Source organism: Halichoeres trimaculatus, unplaced genomic scaffold (assembly GCF_033239565.1).
Source record: "Halichoeres trimaculatus isolate MK-OKI-2021-1 unplaced genomic scaffold, fHalTri1.1 fHalTri1_scaffold_3, whole genome shotgun sequence".
Classification (NCBI taxonomy): domain Eukaryota; kingdom Metazoa; phylum Chordata; class Actinopteri; order Labriformes; family Labridae; genus Halichoeres; species Halichoeres trimaculatus.
The window spans coordinates 6245852-6266300 of NW_027437181.1; the positions used below are offsets into that span (position 1 = coordinate 6245852).

The window sequence follows — 20449 nt, forward strand, 5'->3', positions numbered from 1 at the left end:
GTGTGTGTGTGTGTGTGTGTGTGTGTGTGTGTGTGTCTGTAATAAAGGAAGGAGACAGTATTAAAATGAAGCTGTCGGTTTATTGTCGATAAAAACACACAGGTGGTCTGGGCGTACCCAAGTCCACCTGGTCCACGCGGTGCACTCAGTCCGTGCATGCAGCTGATCTACGGCGGCACTATGACGACGAGTAGTCATGGCGGTACTGGGGGTTGCTGTCGTAGCCCAGCCTCTCCCCTCGAATGACGCTCTGGACGATCCACTCCAGAGACACCAGGGGCACTTCCTGTGATGTCATCTGTTCCTGGACCAATGAGGGACAGGTCTGGTCCGTCACCACCACGTCAAACTTCCCCGCAGGAATGTCTGAGTGAGCAGAGCGACAGGTTAGAGAAATGTGATGATGTAATGGTCCTGTTCCGTGGTGTGTGTGTGCTGTACCTGCTGTATCATGGTCGCTGCTCTGAACGTGTCTCACGGCTGATCCTCCTCCTAAAGCAATGAGCTGACTCCAGAACTCCTCCACCTGCTGCAGGACCAGGAGGACCCGCAGAGACCCAAACGGACTGCAGCGAGGATGCCTGAGAGACACAGACAGAGGAGGGGAGTCATCTCCAAACCTCACACAAACAAACACAGACACACAGGTAAACCTCTTCCTCACCACTCAACGACGGTCCCCTCTGGCTCCGCCCCCGCAGGCAGCAGGTAGTTCCTGTAGTTGAGCAGCTTGTTCTCTTTGCAGCAGTCTCTGACCCAGATGTGAGACACGCTCGGCACGCCGCTCGCCACACACAGCAGGTATTTCCTGGTCCGACAGTGCTGGTCAGCGATTAGGAGGCTCTGATAGGCTGCTTTACACTGAGGAACACACACACTAAGGTTATCACCTGAGCAGCAGGTGACAGCTGTAAAGACAGGCGTCTGTCTCACCTGTTCCTCGTTGAAGTCGGGCAGGATGAATCCTCCGCCCGCCTTCAGCTGAGACTCCGTGTACGCTTTGTTGTACGGTCCCGTCTGCACGATGTCTGCGACACAGAAATCAGGAAACGCTGTCATCAGTGACCTTTAACCTGAGGACAGGTACTCTGCAGGGTCAGTGCTCTTCCTCACCCTCCTCATCCTCGCTGCTGTTCCTGTTGGTCAGCCTGTCGCTCTCACATGACGCTGTCAGCATGAAGGCGAAGCCCTGAAACAGCGAGGTGTTCTGGGGCAGAGGGCCGTGAGTCTCTGTGACATCATCAAGGGAGCGACCAGGGAGGTCTGTGCCGCTACCTGAGGTGTTACACACACCTGTCCTCTGAGCTGAGACACACAAACACATACACACAGGATGAAGAGAATCAGACACAGAGTTTTGACTTAGATGTTTAAAATCTATAAAATCTGAAGAATAGTTTTCTAAGATGTGTTCAGTGAGGTCAGGTGACCTCACACAGGTGGTCAGGTGACTGACTGTGGGATGGATACAAATTAGGCAGGTGAGCTTCAGGTAAGAGCTCTTAGCTGTAAACCCTGTACTGACATGCAAAGATTACTGAGTACCATCCATTCACCGTGACATCATCAATATACTGTGACATCACCAAGAAACCGTGACCAAACACCTGTGCACCCACACCCTGCTCACACATGGTGATGTCATCAGGAGTTACCTGAGGCCTAAGCAGCAGCAGGTTGACTTGTCTCCGTCACACTCATTTTAAAAACACCAAACACACACACACACTCTCACACACACACACACACTCACACCATGATGATGGAAAAAGATTTTAAACTGTAAAAACTAAAAACAGGTAAAAACAGCAGGTGAGATGAAAGCTAAAACTTGAACACACTCTTAAAATACTCTCAAACATTTCATTAAAAGGTTGAATTAAAAGAAACAAAACTCCACCCCTCCTCACCCCTCCCACCCCCTTCAGTCTCAGCTGGTCTTCCATTAGTAAGTCTCCGTACCAGCTCTGGCCCCTGCTCCTCGGCGCCCCCTCTTGGACGGCGTCCTGCTGTCGTCAGAGCTTTGCAGTTTCCTCTTCCCAGATGGGGGGCAGGGGGTTCGAGGGGTTCTGGGGGTCTGGGGAGTCCGGGGACTGTTGGAGGAGCGGCGGTGGGGGCTGTCCTCACCCCCAGGAGCTCCTCTGCGTCTTCTCTTTCCCTCCACCAGGTTATCTGAGGAAATGAGAGACAGGTTTGAGAGAGACTCGTCTTGCTAATAACTTGGATATATACGCAAGTGTGTGTGTGCATGTGTGTGTACCTAGGCTGATGTCTGCCGCCTTGGTGAGGGGGGTGGAGGGTTCGTAGGGTCCCAGGCTGTGCTGCTCCCTCAGTCTGTTTCCCTGTTCCAGAGACAGTATGATGGACGACCTGCTGTACCACTGCCTCTGCCCGTCCCGCTCCACGCTGTACAGAAGCTCCTCCCCCTCCGTCTTATGACCCTTAACGACTCCTACAGTAACAAACAGGATCAGAAACCAAAGTTTCAACTTCATTCATCGGATTTAATCCATTGGATTAATCTGAGCCCCCTCAAAACATAGGCTCCTTCAGCTCAGACCTTTGTTGTTTTTTTGGATTATTTCTAACAGAAATAAAAAAATAAAAACACTAAACAAAAAAAAAATAAAAAAAACTAACAAACCACAAATAATAAATAAATGAAAAATAACAAAGAAAAAATTACGTTAAAAAAAATGACAAGAAACATCAAATTAAAAACCAAAAATAAGTAATAAATCCAGAAACATCAACAAATAAACCACATACAAACAATATTAGTATAAAAACATAGAAAAAAACAAAAAATAAACAACAAACAAACCATAACAGCGAACAACAAATTGACAACAAAAAACAAAAAAAAAAAAAACAACTCATCAACCAACATACCACAAATAAACAAGAACACACAACAAATGAACAACAAACAAGACAAGACAACGTGGAAAAAAGTAAAGCTTCTGAATTCTGACTCCTCTTACTTATCAAAGAATTTCTCCTCATCAACCTGTCCTCTCACCTGTGCTGAAGTACTGGTCCTCCAGCAGGGCGGTGACCTCTGTTTCCACGGGGATGGGGTCACACAGCAGGATGTCTTTTCCTGCCACCTCGCACTCGTACCCGTCGTCAAAGCGCAGTCTGAACTTGGCGTCCCCGGCATCCTTCATGATGCGTCCCGAGTAGAAGTACCCATTGGACGACCACTTGGCGACGACCCGCAGACCCACAAAGCTGCTTCCTGCTGAGCTTGCCTCCTCCGGTGAGGAGCGCAGGGAGTCAGAGCGTGAGGAGGAGGAGGGGTCAGAGGGGCTGACAGGGAGGCGGGGGTGAAACCTCTGATTGTACGGTTCATCCTCAGAGGACCACGGGGTCTGAGCGTGAGCACTGAGTCTGTTTCTGGAGCTGACTCCGCCCCCTCTGATAGGAAAAAAAAGGAGAGAAAAGTTGAAACACAGGTAAAACAGCTGGGTATGATCTCAGGTGTTGTTCTGTCTTCACCTGGATCACCTGGTCACTGACTGACAGGTCTCCTCAGACGATGATTCATTCATCACTCTGAGCTTTAGCTTTTCAGAGACGCCGCGATGTAAGAGATCACTGTGCTCTACAGAGGATCTTAAGCAAACACCACATTTCTGTTCACTTTAAGCCTGAAAACACTCCAAGGCAGAAGCTGATCCATCCCAAGGACAAAACACCAAAACACAAACGCTCTGCACACAGTCAAGTGCAGAACAAAACAACTTCTGACCATAGAAGAGTCTGAAGAGAGGAACATAAAATTCCTGAAGGAAACAATTTAATCAAACTTGAGACCTGATTGGTATCTGAAGCAAAGAGAGTATTCCTTTAGTTTCCTGATCAAACTGCCGTCATGACAGTCTGCAGACGTTGAGTCTCTAAATTTGGTCAGAGAGAAGCTAGAGTCATTTTGGACATTCTATAACTGTTGATGTTCATCATGTTAATGCGTCTGACTGATAAAGAGGTCAGTGGGTTAGTAAAGTGAAGCAAAGTGTGAAGAGAAACAGGGGGAGGGGTTAGTTAGTTACAGCTGCAGCCTCCGTCAGGACTCACCTGGACCCAGAGGGCCTCACCATAACACAGGGCACTCACCTGGATGGAGAGGAGCGGGACGGGGGTCGGCCCCTCCTGGCCCTTCCTCTGGTGGAGAGAGGGGCCCGGGGCCCTGAGGGGGTGTGGCCTCTGTCTGGTGCAAGGGCTGACCCCGCCCTCTGACCCCTCTGACCCCTGTTGTACTGCCCTCCTCCCCTTCGGGGGCTGCAGACACACAGAGGGGAGGAGGAGGAGTGTAACAGGGACGGGGCTACGAACAAAGGGGGTTCAGAGCTCAGGTAGACAGACAGGTAGTGAGACAGAAAGAGTGAGGGACAGAGTGACAGAGGTGCTCTCGTACAGACATTCAGAGCTCTGTACTGACATGATGCTGAAGGAGGGATTTAAAGAGCTCTCAGGTTAAAATCTGATCAGGGATGCAGAGAGACAGGGAGGAAGTGAGGAAAGGGGGAGACGGAGAGTGACTGACCGTCCATATCTATGTGACAGTCAGGTAGACAGTTACTGTAATGACTTATTCTGTCTGATTCACTCTGAACATCTACTCACATGCTACGCTAGCGTTAGCAGCAGATCTGTTACTGGACCTCTGAACCAGGTTTTTCTCTGTGAGCAGTTCTGAGGTTCATGTTCTTATCCCCCTTTTTTTGGGGGATGTTTGACTTCATGATGAGATCGGGTCAGACTGCTGGTATGAGAGCATCTCTGTTAGCGACAGGAAGTTAACAGATGCTGCATGAAGGTAGACTGGACTGCTTAGAGCACAGACACCTTAATTTGATCTGGATCAGGATTAGGCCTGTGTACCTGGTGGACTTGCCCCCCCTGCTGGGCGGCAGGATGAAGTCCGCCCTGATGAAGCCGCTGCTGCTGCTGGTTCCTCCAGAGCTGTGCTGCAGGCTGGATGCCTTTGACGACAGAGAGCTGATGTCAGCCAGGTCACCTGAGGTCAGCGAGCTGCTACCTGTCCGACACGGAGACACATCGCTGTCCAACACCTGACAGTCCACCACAGGCTCCTCCCTCTCCTGTGACATCACAACACAGGTAGAGAGGTGAGATTCATAGTGGGTTCTATAATATTTCATATCTTAAAATGAAATAAGTTTAAATAAACAGAGACTGTCAGGTCACCAGGGTCAGCCTCAAACACCTGTCTCTACCTGAGAGACCCTCAGAGACATGTCTTTACCTTGGTCACCTGTCCTAACTTGGGAAACCTGTTTTTACCTGAGAAACCTTACGGTCCACTTCTTTCCCGTCCTCGTAATAGACGTCTGTGATGATGCGTGTGACCGTGGTCCGAACCTCTTGGATGGTGCGAACATGTCTGCGGTGGGAGGGGGCTGTGTTTCTTCTGGAGGACGGAGATGCTGGTTCCCCCTGTGAGGAAGATGGAGTGAGACAGAGAGTGAGACAAATGTGGGACAGAGGCAGAGGCAGAGAAAGTGAGACGGACAGGGATTCGTACCCTTCCTGTTGGTGAACGCGGCCCAGCTGAGTCTGCGCCAGTCTGCTGGGATCCGGTCCTCTGATGGAGCTGAGACACATAGGACACAATATCATCATCATCATCACCTTCAGGTTATCAGGCAGTCCTCAGTTCTGAGCAGGTGTATCAAATAATGAAGTTTGCCTTTTAACCCTAGCTTTATGTTAAGTTAGTGATTGTATAAAATAAAAATCTGCAACCATTTTGTCTTATTTCACCTATATTACAGTCATTCATGAGCCACAAACTCTACTTTATCTTTACAAAATAGACTTTAAAGTGTATAAAATTCTAAACATTGTATTGAACTAGTAAATAATTATCTAATCAATAAGTTTTTTTGTTTTTATTCTTGATGTATTTGTAAAATTTCAGAGATTTCAATAAGTTACACAATTTTTCAAAAAATTAGAAATTTCAACAAATTGCAAAAATTTGCAAGAAATCAAAAATTTTGATATGTCAAAAATTTCCAAAAATACCATAAATAAACAATAAACAAAAAATCAAAATTGTGATTTCAAAAATTTGATGCATCCTAAAAATTAATAATTACAAAAATTAGGGACTTTTAACGAAAATAGGAAATTTAAATAATTTACAAAAAACTGCAGAAATAAAAAAAAAATGTTGAAAAGGAAATTTAAAATTGCAAAAACTCTAAAATATTTGGACATTTTTCTAAATTTGAATAATTGTCCAAAAATGCAAAAGTTAAAAAAGTTGCAGAAATCTAAAAAAAAAAAAAAAAAAGACAAAAAACTGAAAGCTCTTTTGTAAGAGGTGATGCAAATTTAGTTGAAAAAATGTTAACAAAAATTTAATTAAATTCTGTATTTCAATACTTTTTTTAAGCTACAAGAATCCATTATAAAGGAGTCATAGAGTCACATGATGCTTCAAGCTACAGGTTGCACACCCTTGGCATAAAATAATACAAACATCTTTCCTCTTTGAATCATTTTTGTATTGTTTCATTCTTACCTTTTGACCTTTATTTGACTCTGAAGTGATTTTTACCGTGTGGAATTAAGATCCAACACATCTGACTTTAGATCCACAGTGAGTCATATCTCATCACCATATTATTCCAGAAGCTAAATCACCTCAAACACTCTCCACTTAATAGTAGCTGAAGTAAAGCCTCATCATTGACCTTTGTGCTGTGCAGCAAGTGTGTGTGTGTAACTGACCATGTTGTTTGCGCTGCAGGTGACGTTATTGTTGGAGGTCTTGGGGGGGACTCTGGCTTGGCTGGGGGTCTGAGGAGCATCAGGGGGTCCCGGTCTATCCTCAGATGGTTCTGAAGGACCTGGAGGATGCTTGGAGGTCTGCTGTGGAGCTGCAAACACCTGCTGCTGGGAGGCCTGCTCTGATTGGCTGTCAGGGAGGCTGTTACATCCCAGAGAGGAAGCCTGAGAGCTCCTCTGAGGAGAGGAAAACAGCTCCCCCCTGTGGACGTTTCAAGACCATCACTTAGTCAATAAAACAAAAAACTCAGATACAAATAAAAGCTGGATCACAATGTCAAGTTGCATCCTGGTTGCATACTGGTAAGATTTTGTTGATACCAATGCCTATATTGATTCTGCTTATTGATCTGATTCTTTATCAGTTCCTCCTGTGAATTTTCTCTGTATAACTCTCCTCTTTCAGTAGAATGAAGACTGCGAGGATCATTTTACAGATCTGAACAGACCGTGTCTCCAGTTAAAGACTAAAGTTCTGCAAACCGGCACAGCTGTCAGAATGGAGATCAAACAGCTCCTCCTGTCCCAGAGGAGCAGGAGCAAAAATAGCCCTCCTTCTCTCAGACTCACTAAGTAGGTCTCTCACTCTCTTTGTGCTGCATACCTGACAGGTGAGCTGTTTCCTGCAGTGTGGTCATCCTGGGCATCCTGCTGTCTGTGTGCCTGTCTGACTCTGCTGAACACTGATGGACTGCTGACAGTTCACACACACAGATACACACATGAGCACACACAGACAAAGAGCCATTAAAATCTTAAAAACCCCTCTATTAAAACGAGACGTGGGGTCTCAGCTCACCTGTTCACACCCGAGGAGACCTTCAGAACAGAGCCCTCGTTCTCTGTCAGAGCTGGTTCTTAGAGACGGAGAGGACAGGTGTGTTACTTATCGGTCACACAGAATAAACCCCCTGATGAAAGTTGTGATGGAGTTAGAGAATGGCGGCGGTCTTACTCTGCAGACTGAAGCGTTCTGAGCTGCCCTCCTCCACAGGAGTTACCAGCTTCATCCTCAGACTCAGCTTCCCCTCCCCCCTCTCCCCTGAGTCATCCCCGCCCTCTCCTGGCACAATGTCACTCGCCGCCATCGCCACGTCAGCAGAGACATCAGCAGACACGGCAGACTTCTCGGAGAAAGATGAGATCTCTGTGGAAACGGAAACAAAGAGAGGACATCAGGTCATTGGATTCTTCAGGAAGAAACCCTCAGAGTTGGGATCAGACTGACCAATGGGCGTGCTGTGTCTCAGCGACTGCTTCAGCTGGGTGACCAGAGGGGGCGTGGCTCCCACAGCAGGACCAATCAGCTCCCCGTCTTTTGGCAGAGTGAAGTGGAAGGAAATCTCTGTGGAAAAATTATATCAGATCATTAAAATCAGAGCGGATCAGTTTCAGAGCGCCATGTTTACAATATGAGATCACTGTGAGGTCACTGTGAGGTCATCCTGAGGTCAATCACAGACCAAAACAAACATCTCACCTTGGGAAACCTTTCCAAGAACCCTCAGATGCAGGAACTCATTTTCTGGGTCTTAAATGTTATAATTAACTGCTTTGTGTGTGTGTGTGTGTGTGTGTGTGTGTGTGTGTGTGTGTGTGTGTGTGTGTGTAAACAGTGGAGCCAGCTCACCTCCTGAGCTGTCACTCAGACTCCTCTCTTTGAGCTCCTCTAGTTCAGGCCCCGCCCTCTCAGGCTGAGAAAGAGAGAGCCGATCAGAGGACAGCTTCCTGTTCTGATGTCCGTTGGTGGATGCAGTAAGGCTGCCTCTGATTGGCTGAGAGCTGCTGGTTTTTGTACACGTCCTCTGAGACTCTCTGTCGCTCTCTGTGATGATGATGACGCTGTCCTCTTCCTCTTTGTCCTCCTCTTCCTCCATTGGCTCCGGAGACAACAGCTGACTCTGTGAGAGGACCAGAGCCCCGCCCACTGTGTTCTCCTCCTCCATAAGCTCCTCCCCCTCCTGACTGTTCCTGACCACTTCAGACTGACTGCTGAGGTCTCTTACTCTCAGGTGAGCTGTGGTCTTCATCACCTGTTCAGATCTTTGAGGGGTCAGAGCGCTGTGGGCGGGGTCAGGGGAGGCGTCATGCTCACAGCTGTTTACATCAGAGAGCCCTTCTTTGTGCTGCGAGCTCTTCTGTCCTCTGTCAGAGTGTTTCAAAGTCGTGTTTCGTACATTCAGGGCGTCGTTGTTTGTCTTAAGGTTGCACGGATCACACCGCTCGCTCTGACTTTTCTGAGTCTCTGCACAGGCTGAGCTTTTCGACCTGGAGGCGGTCTGTGACTCTGGGCTGTCTTCGTTCCTCCTTGGCTTGCTGAGTGACGCCACAGAGTCACAGGTGTCAGCAGTGGGCAGTTGGGTCAGCTCCTCGATCTGCGTGGCCTGACTGTCCTCACCTGGCTGCTCACAGGTGAGATGATCAGACTTGCTACTCTGGGAGTTCACAGAGAGCTGCAGAGCGAGAGGAGCCGAGGCCGCTCCCTGAGACAGAGTCCTCCTCTCAGAGTGCTGAGGCGACTCCTGGCTCTGAGTTGGAACAAACACGTCCTGAAAACACAAAGAGCGTGAGGAGAGCTGCAGTCAGGACAGGGTTTCCAGTCTTTACCAGAAATTATTTTCCAGGACATATTAGAACACTTCAGAGACAAGTTACCATGTCACACACTCATACACTCCCCTGCCCCCTTCATTAGCATTTCCCTTAATAGGCCTGTCACGATAATCAATAAATCGATTAACTGAACGATAAATAAAAACGTCTACGGTAAGTTTGCCAGCCTCGACAAACTGACACGTGCATGCATGTTTGTTTTCCTCCTCTCTTTCGACCAAAGAGGCTGAATGAGAAGATGGCTCACTACGTCTATCTTTCCTAACATCGGGGTGCATGGGTTCTATAACGGATTTTAGCAGATTTATAGCGGAGTGAGCATCTGTCAAAAATGCGATCTTTGGGGTGAAGACGGGGCTGCTCGCACGTACGCACGGAGAGAGCTGAAGCGAGCGTCCTGAGGGGTAAGGAGGAAACACACACTAATATGAGTGATGGCACAAAAGATACGGTTCTTAAGGGAATATTTTGTTTTTTTATTAGAATGAACAAAGTGTGAGCTCATGAACACTAACGAGCTGATATGTCTCATTTGTTTGAAAATAGTGGCGACGAAGAAGAAGAAGGAAAAGTGCAGCGGAGCCTTGTTCTTTGACAATCCGCTCTTACTGAGGCTTTTGGTTGGCAAAGTAAATAGAAATAAAAGCTCCAAATGGTGGGCGCTCAAAGACAGCTACATTGCCAAAGAAATGCAGCCATTCAATACGGTTGAAAGCCAGAAATGTTAAAAATGTTTGACAAACAGTACGGATTGACTGGGAAAACGTACATGTTACAAACAATTCAGGAACTGTATAAACTCCCGTTTATTTAGGCTATAGTTTTTTGTTTTTTTTGGAGTTTTGTTTTTTCTTTAGAGACAGGGTCTATGTTTTATTGTTTTTTGATTAGTATTAATTATTTTCATTGACATGTATTTTTTTTCTAAAATTTTCGTTTAATTTATTTTATTCAAAAGATCCTGACCTTTTAATTACAGTTAAATACTCTTAAGAAATTAAAGTTTCTTGCTTTTGATATGGTGTACTCACTTTATTATCCCATTTATCATAATTACATCCATAAAAAAATTGGGAAAAAAAATCAAAATAATATTGACAATAATAACATTTATCGGCAATAATATTTTGGAAAATTATCGTCTAGCAAATAATTACATCCATAAAAAAAAATTGGCAAAAAAAATCAAAATAGTATTGACAATAATGACATTTATCGGCAATAATATTTTGGAAAATTATCGTCTAGCAAAATTTGTTATCGTGACAGGCCTATCCCTTATGTTTCTATGCTATTTATTCAGGCATCTGATCAAAGAATAATGCAAACACACCAACACATTGCAGCGTAACCTCTTGCGTCTTCCTGCTCTAAGAACCTCCCAACATTTAAAAACTGTTTGACACAAACTTAACGCTTAAATAAAGAAACATACGTGAGAGAAATCCGGCTGCGAGGGTAAGGACAGAGTCCTCTCCAAAACAAAACCAGGAGAACTCTGGGACACAGGTGTGGAGGCAGAGGGTAGGGGCTTAGAGACAGCCTCTGTTTCCATTGGCTCCTCCTTCTCCTTTGCATGTCCTTCAGGGGGCGCCGATGTGTCCATGGGTTCAGCTGATGAAGATCATGAGCAGCATGAGGTCATTATATCATCTGTGATTATGATGATGTGGGAGGAGGGGAGGAGGGGGAAGGAGGAAACACTCACCCTGCTCATCCTCAGCCTCCGTGGGCGAGCTGGGAACCATCAGTGGAGCGTGGTCCAGGCGCTCAGGGGTGGGGGGCACGCAGTCCACAGAGCTCCTGCAGGAAGGGGCAGAGTCAGCAGCCATTAGCTCAGTATACCTGTGTGTGTGTGTGTGTGTGTGTGTGTGTGTGTGTGTGTGTGTGTGTGTGTGTGTGTGTGTGTGTGTGTGTGTGTGTGTGTGTGTGTGTGTGTGTGTGTGTGTGTGTCTTACTGTGACAGACTCTCCGGCACCAGGGTTCCCTGTCCTGACAGCTGCAGTACTCTCAGGGTATGGGCAGGGGTCGAGGTGGGGTCACCCTGCTGCTCTGGCTCTGACACTGTACTGTCCACTGACACACCTGAGAGGAACAGAGGAATAAAGACAGGTAAGGGGGGGGCGGGGTAAGAGTTTTAACTAGCTGAATGTTGTCCTCTGTGTGTGTGTTCAGTAACTCTCTGTCTTTCTCTGGTATTTCACTGGACACTAAAATAGAGATATTCACCTGTCTTATCAGCATCAAACAGGTCCTGCTGGGAGGACAAGATCTGGTGGTCCTGCAGACCCTGTGAGTGCAGCAGAACCTGGACACTGATCTTCCTGCCCCCCTGAGACTCCAGAGAGCTGCTGGAGCTGACCTCTGACCTGCAGGGGGACACATACACTGATCATGCAGGGGGAAGAGGAAGAAGAGGATGAAAAGGAGGAGTGTGTGATCATTGAGGAAGCAGAGCTGCAGACCAGGTGGACCAGTACCTGACGGCTCTGAGGTCCTGACTCTCTGAAGTCCTCGACCTCAGCTGATCTGCTGAAGTAAGAAAGCATCATTAAATTGTCTGATGTCAGAGCAAGGGATTGATAAAGTACATTCTATTCTATTCTATTCCTACCTGAAGGTTTCACTTTCTCAGACTGAGGAGCAACAACTTCCTCCTGACTGTTCATCTCTTCACCTCGCAGGTCCTGACTCTGTGAGAGCTCCAGGAAGCCAAACTGAGAGGTTCCCTCTGAAACACGCACACACAGAAAATGCCTCTAAATAACGCACTTACAGTGTAACAGTGCTGTGTGGATGTTCAGATGAGTCTGCTTCACCTTCAGTCTGGACACAGTGTGTTGTGGAGTCAGCTCCAGAGTCCATCTCAGAGTCTTCAGCAGTGCACCTGGAAACACAGGTAGCAGCTCAGAGACACACCTAAACCGACTCTGAGCATCATCAGACATACTCAACTGGAACTCACCTGTTGTTGCTGGGAGGGGGGCAGACATTTATCACCTGACTGTCCTTGTGGAGAGCTGGACTGGGATTAGCTGCTACGATCAAACAAGGAGACAGGAGTGAGCATCATGTATTAACACTCAGGTACAGGAGTATATTTCTATCTGTGCTTACTGATGTCTTCAATCATACTGACCAGGTTCAGTCTGGTTGTTCATCTGGGAGTTTTCTGATTGGCTGTCCGTCTGAGAGGATCTACTTCCCGTCGGGGAGGAGATCAGCTCCTGGAAGACAGGTATGAAAAACACTCCAGAGTGAGCTTACAGACATTCACACCTGGTGCTGAGGTGATCCATATCCTCCTTCTCATTTCACTTATTTCCCTGATCCCTGCTCAGCACTGGACAGTGAGGTCAGAGGTCAGAAGTCAGAAGTAGGAATGTGTACTAGATGAGGAACCAACAGGGGAACAGGAGCTAAGTGGGATCCTTTTCGGCTGAAACACATACTTAAGAGCATATACCAACAACTAACATGAAAAACAGTTTAATCCTTCATTATCATAATCATCATCATCATCATCATCATTAGAAACGTCTACAATAACAACTGTTGCACAATGTAGCAACTACTGCTTAGAAGTTAAATGAATAATATATGATTGTTAGATCAAAGTTCAATCATAATAATATCATGGCATTATAAAACACTATATTTACCTGCCGCTATCAACTCCCGGTATATACGCCCCCGTTATAGACCTGTTATCAACCCTGAGTAACCCGGTTTCTTACCAGGACGGGGCTCCGGGCGGAGGGCTGCAGGCTGGACAGGCGACGGGCCAGCAGTGCTCGGTAGCTGGTCTCTGGATCGTCCTCCAGAGCCACGCTATCCGGCTGGGAGTCCTCCACAATCAGGCACGGGTTCTCGGGCTGAGGCAGGCTTGAGTCCAGTTCACCTGCTCCAGGATCCATGAGGTCAGGCCGGGACACGGAGCGGGCTGCTGCACGGGGCAGAGAAGGCACAATGGAAAGATGCTGCTGTTAGCTCAGGCTAACCTGTGTGGTCCTCCCTCTGGTTTCACATCGGCTGGCTTCCGCGATCCAGCTGTTGTGGTATTTACCTGACGGCAGGGCTTGTTCTCTGCTTCAGACTCAAGATTCGTCACACAGCCAAAAACCCAACAACAGCGACGTCCGGGTCTGAACCTGTGGTATGAACCCACAGTTTGGCAGCTGGACCGGTTCTGTCTGGAAAAGCATCACAGCCACGGGTCCTGGAATGGTTCGGTAATAAATTATTTACAAACACGAATCGAGTTGGACTCGATGACACACAGTCTGAAGAAGGAACCGGTAGAGTCATCGGTGAGCCGTATAGCTTAGCATGTTAGCTTAGCACGTTAGCCTCACTCGAAAACCACAGCAGACCTTCCTTGCTGCTTCGCGGCAAAACTCAATTCACGTGATTTGATTGGTCCCGCTGGTGAATGACGTCACCTGATTTGATGGTTGATTTGATGGTTGCCAGGTCTTTTTTAGCATGCTTTATTATTTCTTCTATATGAACGCTTGTTTTTTCATAATTCTTTTGTTTATTTGTCTCTAACTGCGTTTCTTTGTTGTTTATCTATCACTAAATCCTATCCTCTGTAGTTTATCTCATTTGTTGAAGGTTTCTCACAGAACGAGTTCTGCTGCTGAACACATTTATTACCCTTTTAATGAGACAGTCTATTGCAGTGGTCCCCAAACTACGGCCCGGGGACCGGATACGGCCCGCCTCCACATTTTGCCTGGCCCTCTGAACAATACCAGATGCGCATTATGTTTTTTTTTTTTTTTTTAGCCTAGCCCCATGATCGAGACTTACGCGTGCATAAATTATATCTTTGTACTCTACCTTTCTGCAGTTTGTGCCCTATCTGAAACCCCTCCCTTAAAAAAACAACAACATACTGTTAGTGAAATGTATTGTGCTGGTAGCTGTTGTATCACTTAGTTTGGTTTCTTAGCCTGCTTGCTTTCTGATTTTCACAATGAAGTTAATGAGAGAGAGCTGCAAACAGTGAAGTCTACAGGAAAGTTAATATTTCATGCTCTTTTTTCAATAAAAAACTTGAAAAGGGTCATTTAATTAAAATTCATTTCATAAATAGTGTTATAAATGTCATTAACAGTGTTATTATTTATATTCTGATTTTTTTTCCTGTCAAGATCCCAGAAAGGGTTATTAATATTTGGTTATGTATGGCTTTCTGGGAAACAATAAATATTTACGTTTGGACACCTCTGCGATCATCACACTTTTTTTTACCAACTAACCCTGGCCCCTCGTCAGAGAAGAGAAAAGTTGTTTGGCCCAGACGGGAAAAGTTTGAGGACCCCTGGTCTATTGAATCTATCCTTAAATCGCAGACTATGGACATGCTGTGGATCTTCCTGTGCTGATGTTGTCCTCTATAATGATAAATGATGTAAGGAAGAGAAATCTGGGCTGAACATTTCCTGAGAGGGATCTGTGAGACCTTCACAGGTCCTTGTGAGGTATTCAGGGACTCCAGTAAAATAAGATATAGGTCAGCTTCTACAATCCTTCCCTCAGCTAACACTCATAAATTCTGCAGATTTCTGGCTCACTCCTCCACATATTCATCTTCTGTCACCAAGGTGAACACAGTATGAGAGCAATGAATGAAATATAGCTCATAAACTGCCTGGTGCATCCTGCACAGTCTGAGGACTCTGCAGTAAAGCCTCTCACGGCTCAGGTTTATCAGACATTAAAAACGTTTTTTACGACGTGACACTCACAGCTTTTAAAATGAACGTGCTCCTTCATGATATTAACATCATTTTGTCATCACACTTTGACAGCCTCTGTTTCCATAGAGACAGCAGGTTTTTAAAAGAGCAGGGATCAGAGAGAGGCTCTGAGGATAAAACAGGAATAACAATAACACAGATATCAGGCTGAAAATCTAAACCTATCAGGGTGAGAAGAGATAACATGATAAGAATAGATAACACGATGAGAAGAGATAGCATGATAAGAAGAAATAACAAGAGAAGAGAAAACATGATGAGGAGAGACTGCATGAGAAGAAAAAACATAATTAAAAGATATAACATAATAAGGGGAACTAAAAGATTAGGGGAGATGACATGATGATAACATTAGGAAGACATTGCATGATAAAAAGACATGTCATAATGAGGAGAGTTTTTATTCAGTTATTTCATCCAGATCATTGAATTTTGTTTGAGGGCAGTTTGTTTCAAAGAGAGCGGGGGTTACTTCCTGCAGATCATCCTGACTTCATCTCTGTTCAGCCATCCCCTGAGTGTGTGTGTGTGTGTTTATGTTCGATGTGTGTCTGCTTGTGTGTGTGTGTGTGTGTGTGTGTGTGTGTGGGGAGGGTTGATAAGTGTAAAGGTGTAGCCTGCCAGACAAAGTGCAGGGCAGACATCTACCGGGATTCATGACAGCATTAACCTTCTCAGCCCAGATCAGCTTTTTAATGTGAGAGCAGTGAGGAGGAGACAGACTGATACAATGAAATCATCATATCTGTGATGCACACACACACACACACACACACACACACACACACACACACACACACACACACACACACACACACACAAAACTATATACATATCATTATACAAAGGACGGTGCTGGTTTGAGCCTCATGCAGCCTCACTGACCAAAAAACTTCAGCGTCATCTCTTCAGGCTCTCTCTGTCTCACACACATATGCGCGCGCACACACACAAACACACACACCCCCACACTTACACACACATACACACACACACACACACACACACACACACACACACACACACACACACACACACACACACACACACACACGCAGTGCCACTCCCCTGTAACAGAATGATAAATATGTTCTGTACCTGAATGATGAGCCGTCTCTCTCTGTGCCTCTGATTTAGCCTCTCCGCTGCTCGGTGAGGAACAAAAACACGTCCTGCATCTCTCCCTGCTTCCTCTCCTCTGTTTGCAGAGTCAGTCAGGGTGTGGAGACACACACACACACACACACACACACACACACACACACACACACACACACACACACACACACACACGTTGCCTAGAGATGTAGAGGAATCTTAAATTGAAGGTAAAGGTTTGTCGTTCTCCAGGGATAAAAAAGACAGCCCAATATAAAACCTGTCATTTTATATGTTAATAGATGGATAATATATGGATAATGGATGATGGATGGTAGATAATAGATGATTGTTGGATGATAAATGACAGATTAATGATGATAGATGGATGACAAATGATAATAAATTGATAATAAATATGTTTGGATTATGGATAAAAGATGATGGATAACAGATAACAGATGACTGATGATGGATGGATGAGTGATGATAGATAATGGATGATGGAGATGAATGGATAAGGAATAGTGGATTCTTTTTGGGTGGTTTAATGATAGGTGCTTGTTGGATGGTTCAGTGATGGATGATAGTTATATGTTCAATGATAAATATAATTTGATGGTTAAATATGGATGATTGTTGGATGGTGCAAAAATAGATAGTAGTTTGATGGTGCAATGATTGATGAATGTTAGTGCAATAATGAATGATGGTCAAATGGTTCAATGATGGATGATATTTGAATTGTTTGAAGATGGATGATGGTTGGATTATTCGCAGATGGATCACAGTGGAAAGACTGATGATGGCTGATGTTTGAATTGTTTGAAGATTGATGGTGGCTGATGGTCGGATGGTGCAGTGATGGATGATGGTTGGATTGTTCAATGATGGATGATAATAAGCAGTTCACTGATGAATGATGGTCGAATGGTTCAATGCAAAAAAAGGAGTTGGATGGTGCAATGACTGATGTTGGTTAGTGCATTGATGGATACTGGTTGGATTTTTCAAAGATGGATGACAGTGGAATGATTAATTATGGATGATGTTTGGATTGTTTAATGATAGATGGTAGTTGGATGGTTGAATGATGGATGATGGTTGGATTATTCACAGATGGATGACAGTGGAATGATCGCTAATGGTTGGATGGTGCAGTGATGGATGACGACTGAATGGGTCAATGATGGATGATGGTTGGATGGTGCAATGATAGATAGTAGTTGGAAGGTGCGTTGGTGGATGATGATTGGATTGTTCAGTAATGTATGATGTTTGGATGGTTCCATGATGGATGATGGTTGGATGGTTCAATGATGGCTGATGGTTGGATGATGCAATGATTGATGATGGTTGGATGGTTCAATGATGGCTAATGGTTGGATGGTTAAATGATGGATGGTAGTTGGATAGTTAAATGAACAAAAAAAAGTTGGTGCAATAATGCATGATGGTTGGATGGTGCAGCAATGGATGATTATTGGATGGTTTAATGATGGATGATGGTTAGATGGCTCAATGACGGGTGATAGTTTTATATTTCAATGATGGACAATAATTGGATAGGTCAATGATGGATGATAGTTATATGTTTCAGTGATGGATGACAGTTGGATGGTTTAATGATAGATGGTAGTTGGATGGTAAAATGATTGATGATGGTAAGTGCAAAAATGTATGGATGATGGTTGGATGGTGCAGTGATGGATGATATTTGGATTGTCCGAAGATGGATGACAGTGGAATGATAGAGGATGGATGATGTTTGGATTGTTTGAAGATCAATGTTGTGAGATGGTTTAATGATGGATGATGGTTGGATTATTCAAAGATGGATGACAGTGGAACGATAGATGATGGTTGGATGGTTCATTGATGAATGTATGTTGGATGGTGCAGTGATTGATGATTGTTTAAAGTTCAATGACCAAAAATGGTTGGTGCAATAATGCATGATGGTTGGATGTTGCAGTGATGGATGATGATTGGATGGTTCAATGATGGATGATTGATGACAGATTTTTTTTTTTTTTTTTTATCAAAATGAATTCATTAAAAGATTTTTCTCTCAGATTTTGCCAACACTCAGACATTTTTCTGAAAGGATTTTGATTGATGTTGAATGTTGCATCTCATAACATTTACTCTGTGAAGATGTATTTGAGCAGAAATCTCAAAGAAAGGGAATTATTGTTTTTATTTAATCATAATGAAGAACAGATTTTATCTCTCTCCATCCAGCAGGGGGCAGGAGACTCAGAGCAAAGTACAAAGAAGATTGCTGACTCACTGCTGGCTCACACACACACACACACACACCCACACACACACACACACACACACACACACACACACACACACGCACAGGAGAAGGGTTAAATTGTTCAGAGATCGGTCTGACTCTTAGTTAATACATGTGAAGATTTTTAACATGTATATCACGTGTTCCAACGCGCACTGTTCATCTGCATAATGACGACATCAGTGATCAGACCTTTCAGTGTTTCTGGTACCAGCCAGACGGCTCAGAGAGATTAAACAGCAGCCTCAGAGCCTCTGACAGAAGAGTCTTCATCTGCACTCACTCTAATGTCCAGGAGAGGGCGTCTGATTGTATATCAGTCCTTGAAAATGCTCTTCTTTTTCAGCTGATTTATTCCCTCAGGAAAGGTGTTCCTCATGACTTGACTCATGGTCTCGGTCTCCAGTTTTAGAGTCTTCTATAACACAGCAGGATGTTCATTTGTAGAGTGATGCTCCTCTTAGAGTCACACAGAGCAGAAAAAGAGGAGCAGTCATACAGGGTCCACCTGGGGATACCTTGGACTGACAGTCTGTCAACCAGGATGGAGACATAGAAATGTGTGCGCAACTCATTCCCCAACACTTATGGTAAAAAAAAACAAGGTGGTGAAAGTTGCTTTTCTATATTCTTTAAAGAGTGAGTATCCTGATTTCTGTTAAACATGAATGTAAAGAACCACTGTGGATGTTCAGACTGAGCATGTGCAGAGTTTAAACCTCTACATGTTCATATTTTTTTAGAAATCCCTGAATCCTTCACCAGATCTCCTGTCACAGCTCTCTGAGGATCTCCTAATGTTAATCACATCGATGGCAAGTTGAAACGACGGGCCTCAAACACCAAGGTCTGCCTACAGAAGGGGGTTTGTGGAATGGGAGCCTTAAAGAGACAGCAGCTAAAACTAAAAGTTGTAAACAGACAAGGCTGAAATAAGGATTTTTGAAAAACACCAGAGAGAAAAATAGAGATTTTATTTAGCTGTAAAGAACCTACAGGGGCAGCGGAGGAACAGAATAAAGACTAAAGAGAGACCAATACCTCCTCTTTAAATCAGACACACAAACTTCTAATAAAGTGTATCCTAATGACGAGGGAGAAATGTTGATAAAACTTATAGTAGTGGCAAAAACTCGAAAACCCAGGTTTTTCCTGTTTCTTTGGAAGAAATGGGAACAGTTCGTCAAATGCACGGACTTGATTAAAAAAAAATCAGTAGGGGTTACTTCTTATAGTTGCTGCAGATCAAAATTTTCTTGCAAATCAAAGTAAACCACAAAGAAATTGTAGAGTCTCCAAAGGCCTAAAAACCAAACAAAAATGAACAACAAATTAACAATTAAAGCAACACTTAAATAGGATGGGTGTTTAAAAATGCACAGGCTACTAAAAATAGAAACAAAAGTCAAGGCTGTTATTTTCACAATCTCTTAAAATAGATTTAAACTCTCTAAGGTGACCAGGTGATGGGTCATGGCACACACCGTCACTGACCTCAACTACCGGAACAACCTTCAGAAAGACCTAAAACTAGCTGTAAATCTTCTGATTAAAGATTGAAAACTATCCTTTGAATGTTTGAAGTTTCATGAGACAAATGTTGGAATAGTTTTAATCAAAAGCTTTCTGTAGACTGTTCTGTGCTTTTCTTACGTTTGCATGACAATGAACGATACATTTCTGTTATAACCTGGGCTCTGTGTGCTGGGGACAGGAGTTGAATCTGTCTGGTAAATCTCCTCTCTCCTATTAAATCAGAGTGATGTGAATATCTGTGTGATCCTAAAATATCCAGTTTTAAAGCTGCTGCTGGACGTGTGCTGTCAGCGTGTGTGTCTGCACA

At 44.6% G+C, this 20449-nt stretch overlaps 1 protein-coding gene across 7 annotated transcripts; it reads right to left on the reverse strand.

Moving 5' to 3' along the window:
- Positions 1–50: 50 nt before the first annotated feature.
- Positions 51–16494, reverse strand: tp53bp1 (tumor protein p53 binding protein, 1). Of its 7 annotated transcripts, none has more exons than XM_074665734.1 (30): positions 16302–16491; positions 13502–13654; positions 13173–13381; positions 12575–12662; positions 12401–12470; positions 12255–12322; positions 12050–12166; positions 11916–11967; positions 11665–11804; positions 11394–11520; positions 11144–11238; positions 10871–11049; positions 8453–9371; positions 8051–8167; positions 7778–7969; positions 7622–7679; positions 7427–7516; positions 6766–7024; positions 5552–5620; positions 5311–5463; positions 4888–5108; positions 4120–4284; positions 3023–3420; positions 2261–2452; positions 1963–2172; positions 1114–1305; positions 934–1028; positions 665–861; positions 442–581; positions 51–366 (listed from the first exon to the last, which is right to left on the reverse strand). In XM_074665734.1, the coding sequence occupies exons 3-30, from the start codon at positions 13350–13352 to the stop codon at positions 179–181; spliced, it is 4971 nt and encodes a 1656-aa protein (XP_074521835.1). In that variant the 5' UTR covers positions 13353–13381; positions 13502–13654; positions 16302–16491; the 3' UTR covers positions 51–178. The 7 variants fall into 7 exon arrangements, with proteins under 7 accessions (XP_074521835.1, XP_074521836.1, XP_074521837.1 ...); XM_074665735.1 differs by having other exon boundaries at positions 7427–7513; positions 12401–12473; XM_074665736.1 differs by having other exon boundaries at positions 10871–11016; positions 12401–12473; positions 16302–16490.
- Between the last annotated feature and the right edge of the window lie 3955 nt (positions 16495–20449).

What these genes read in the sequence shown, in the direction of transcription:
- tp53bp1 (XM_074665732.1), bottom strand. Translation starts at nt 13,352, where the DNA reads ATGGATCCTGGAGCAGGTGAACTGGACTCAAGCCTGCCTCAGCCCGAG. An exon ending in CCCCCTCCCAGCAACAACAG is followed by an intron (nt 12,323 to 12,400) that starts GTGAGTTCCAGT and finishes CTGTGTTTCCAG; the next exon opens with GTGCACTGCTGAAGACTCTG. An exon ending in GGAGGCTGAGGATGAGCAGG is followed by an intron (nt 11,050 to 11,143) that starts GTGAGTGTTTCC and finishes GATCTTCATCAG; the next exon opens with CTGAACCCATGGACACATCG.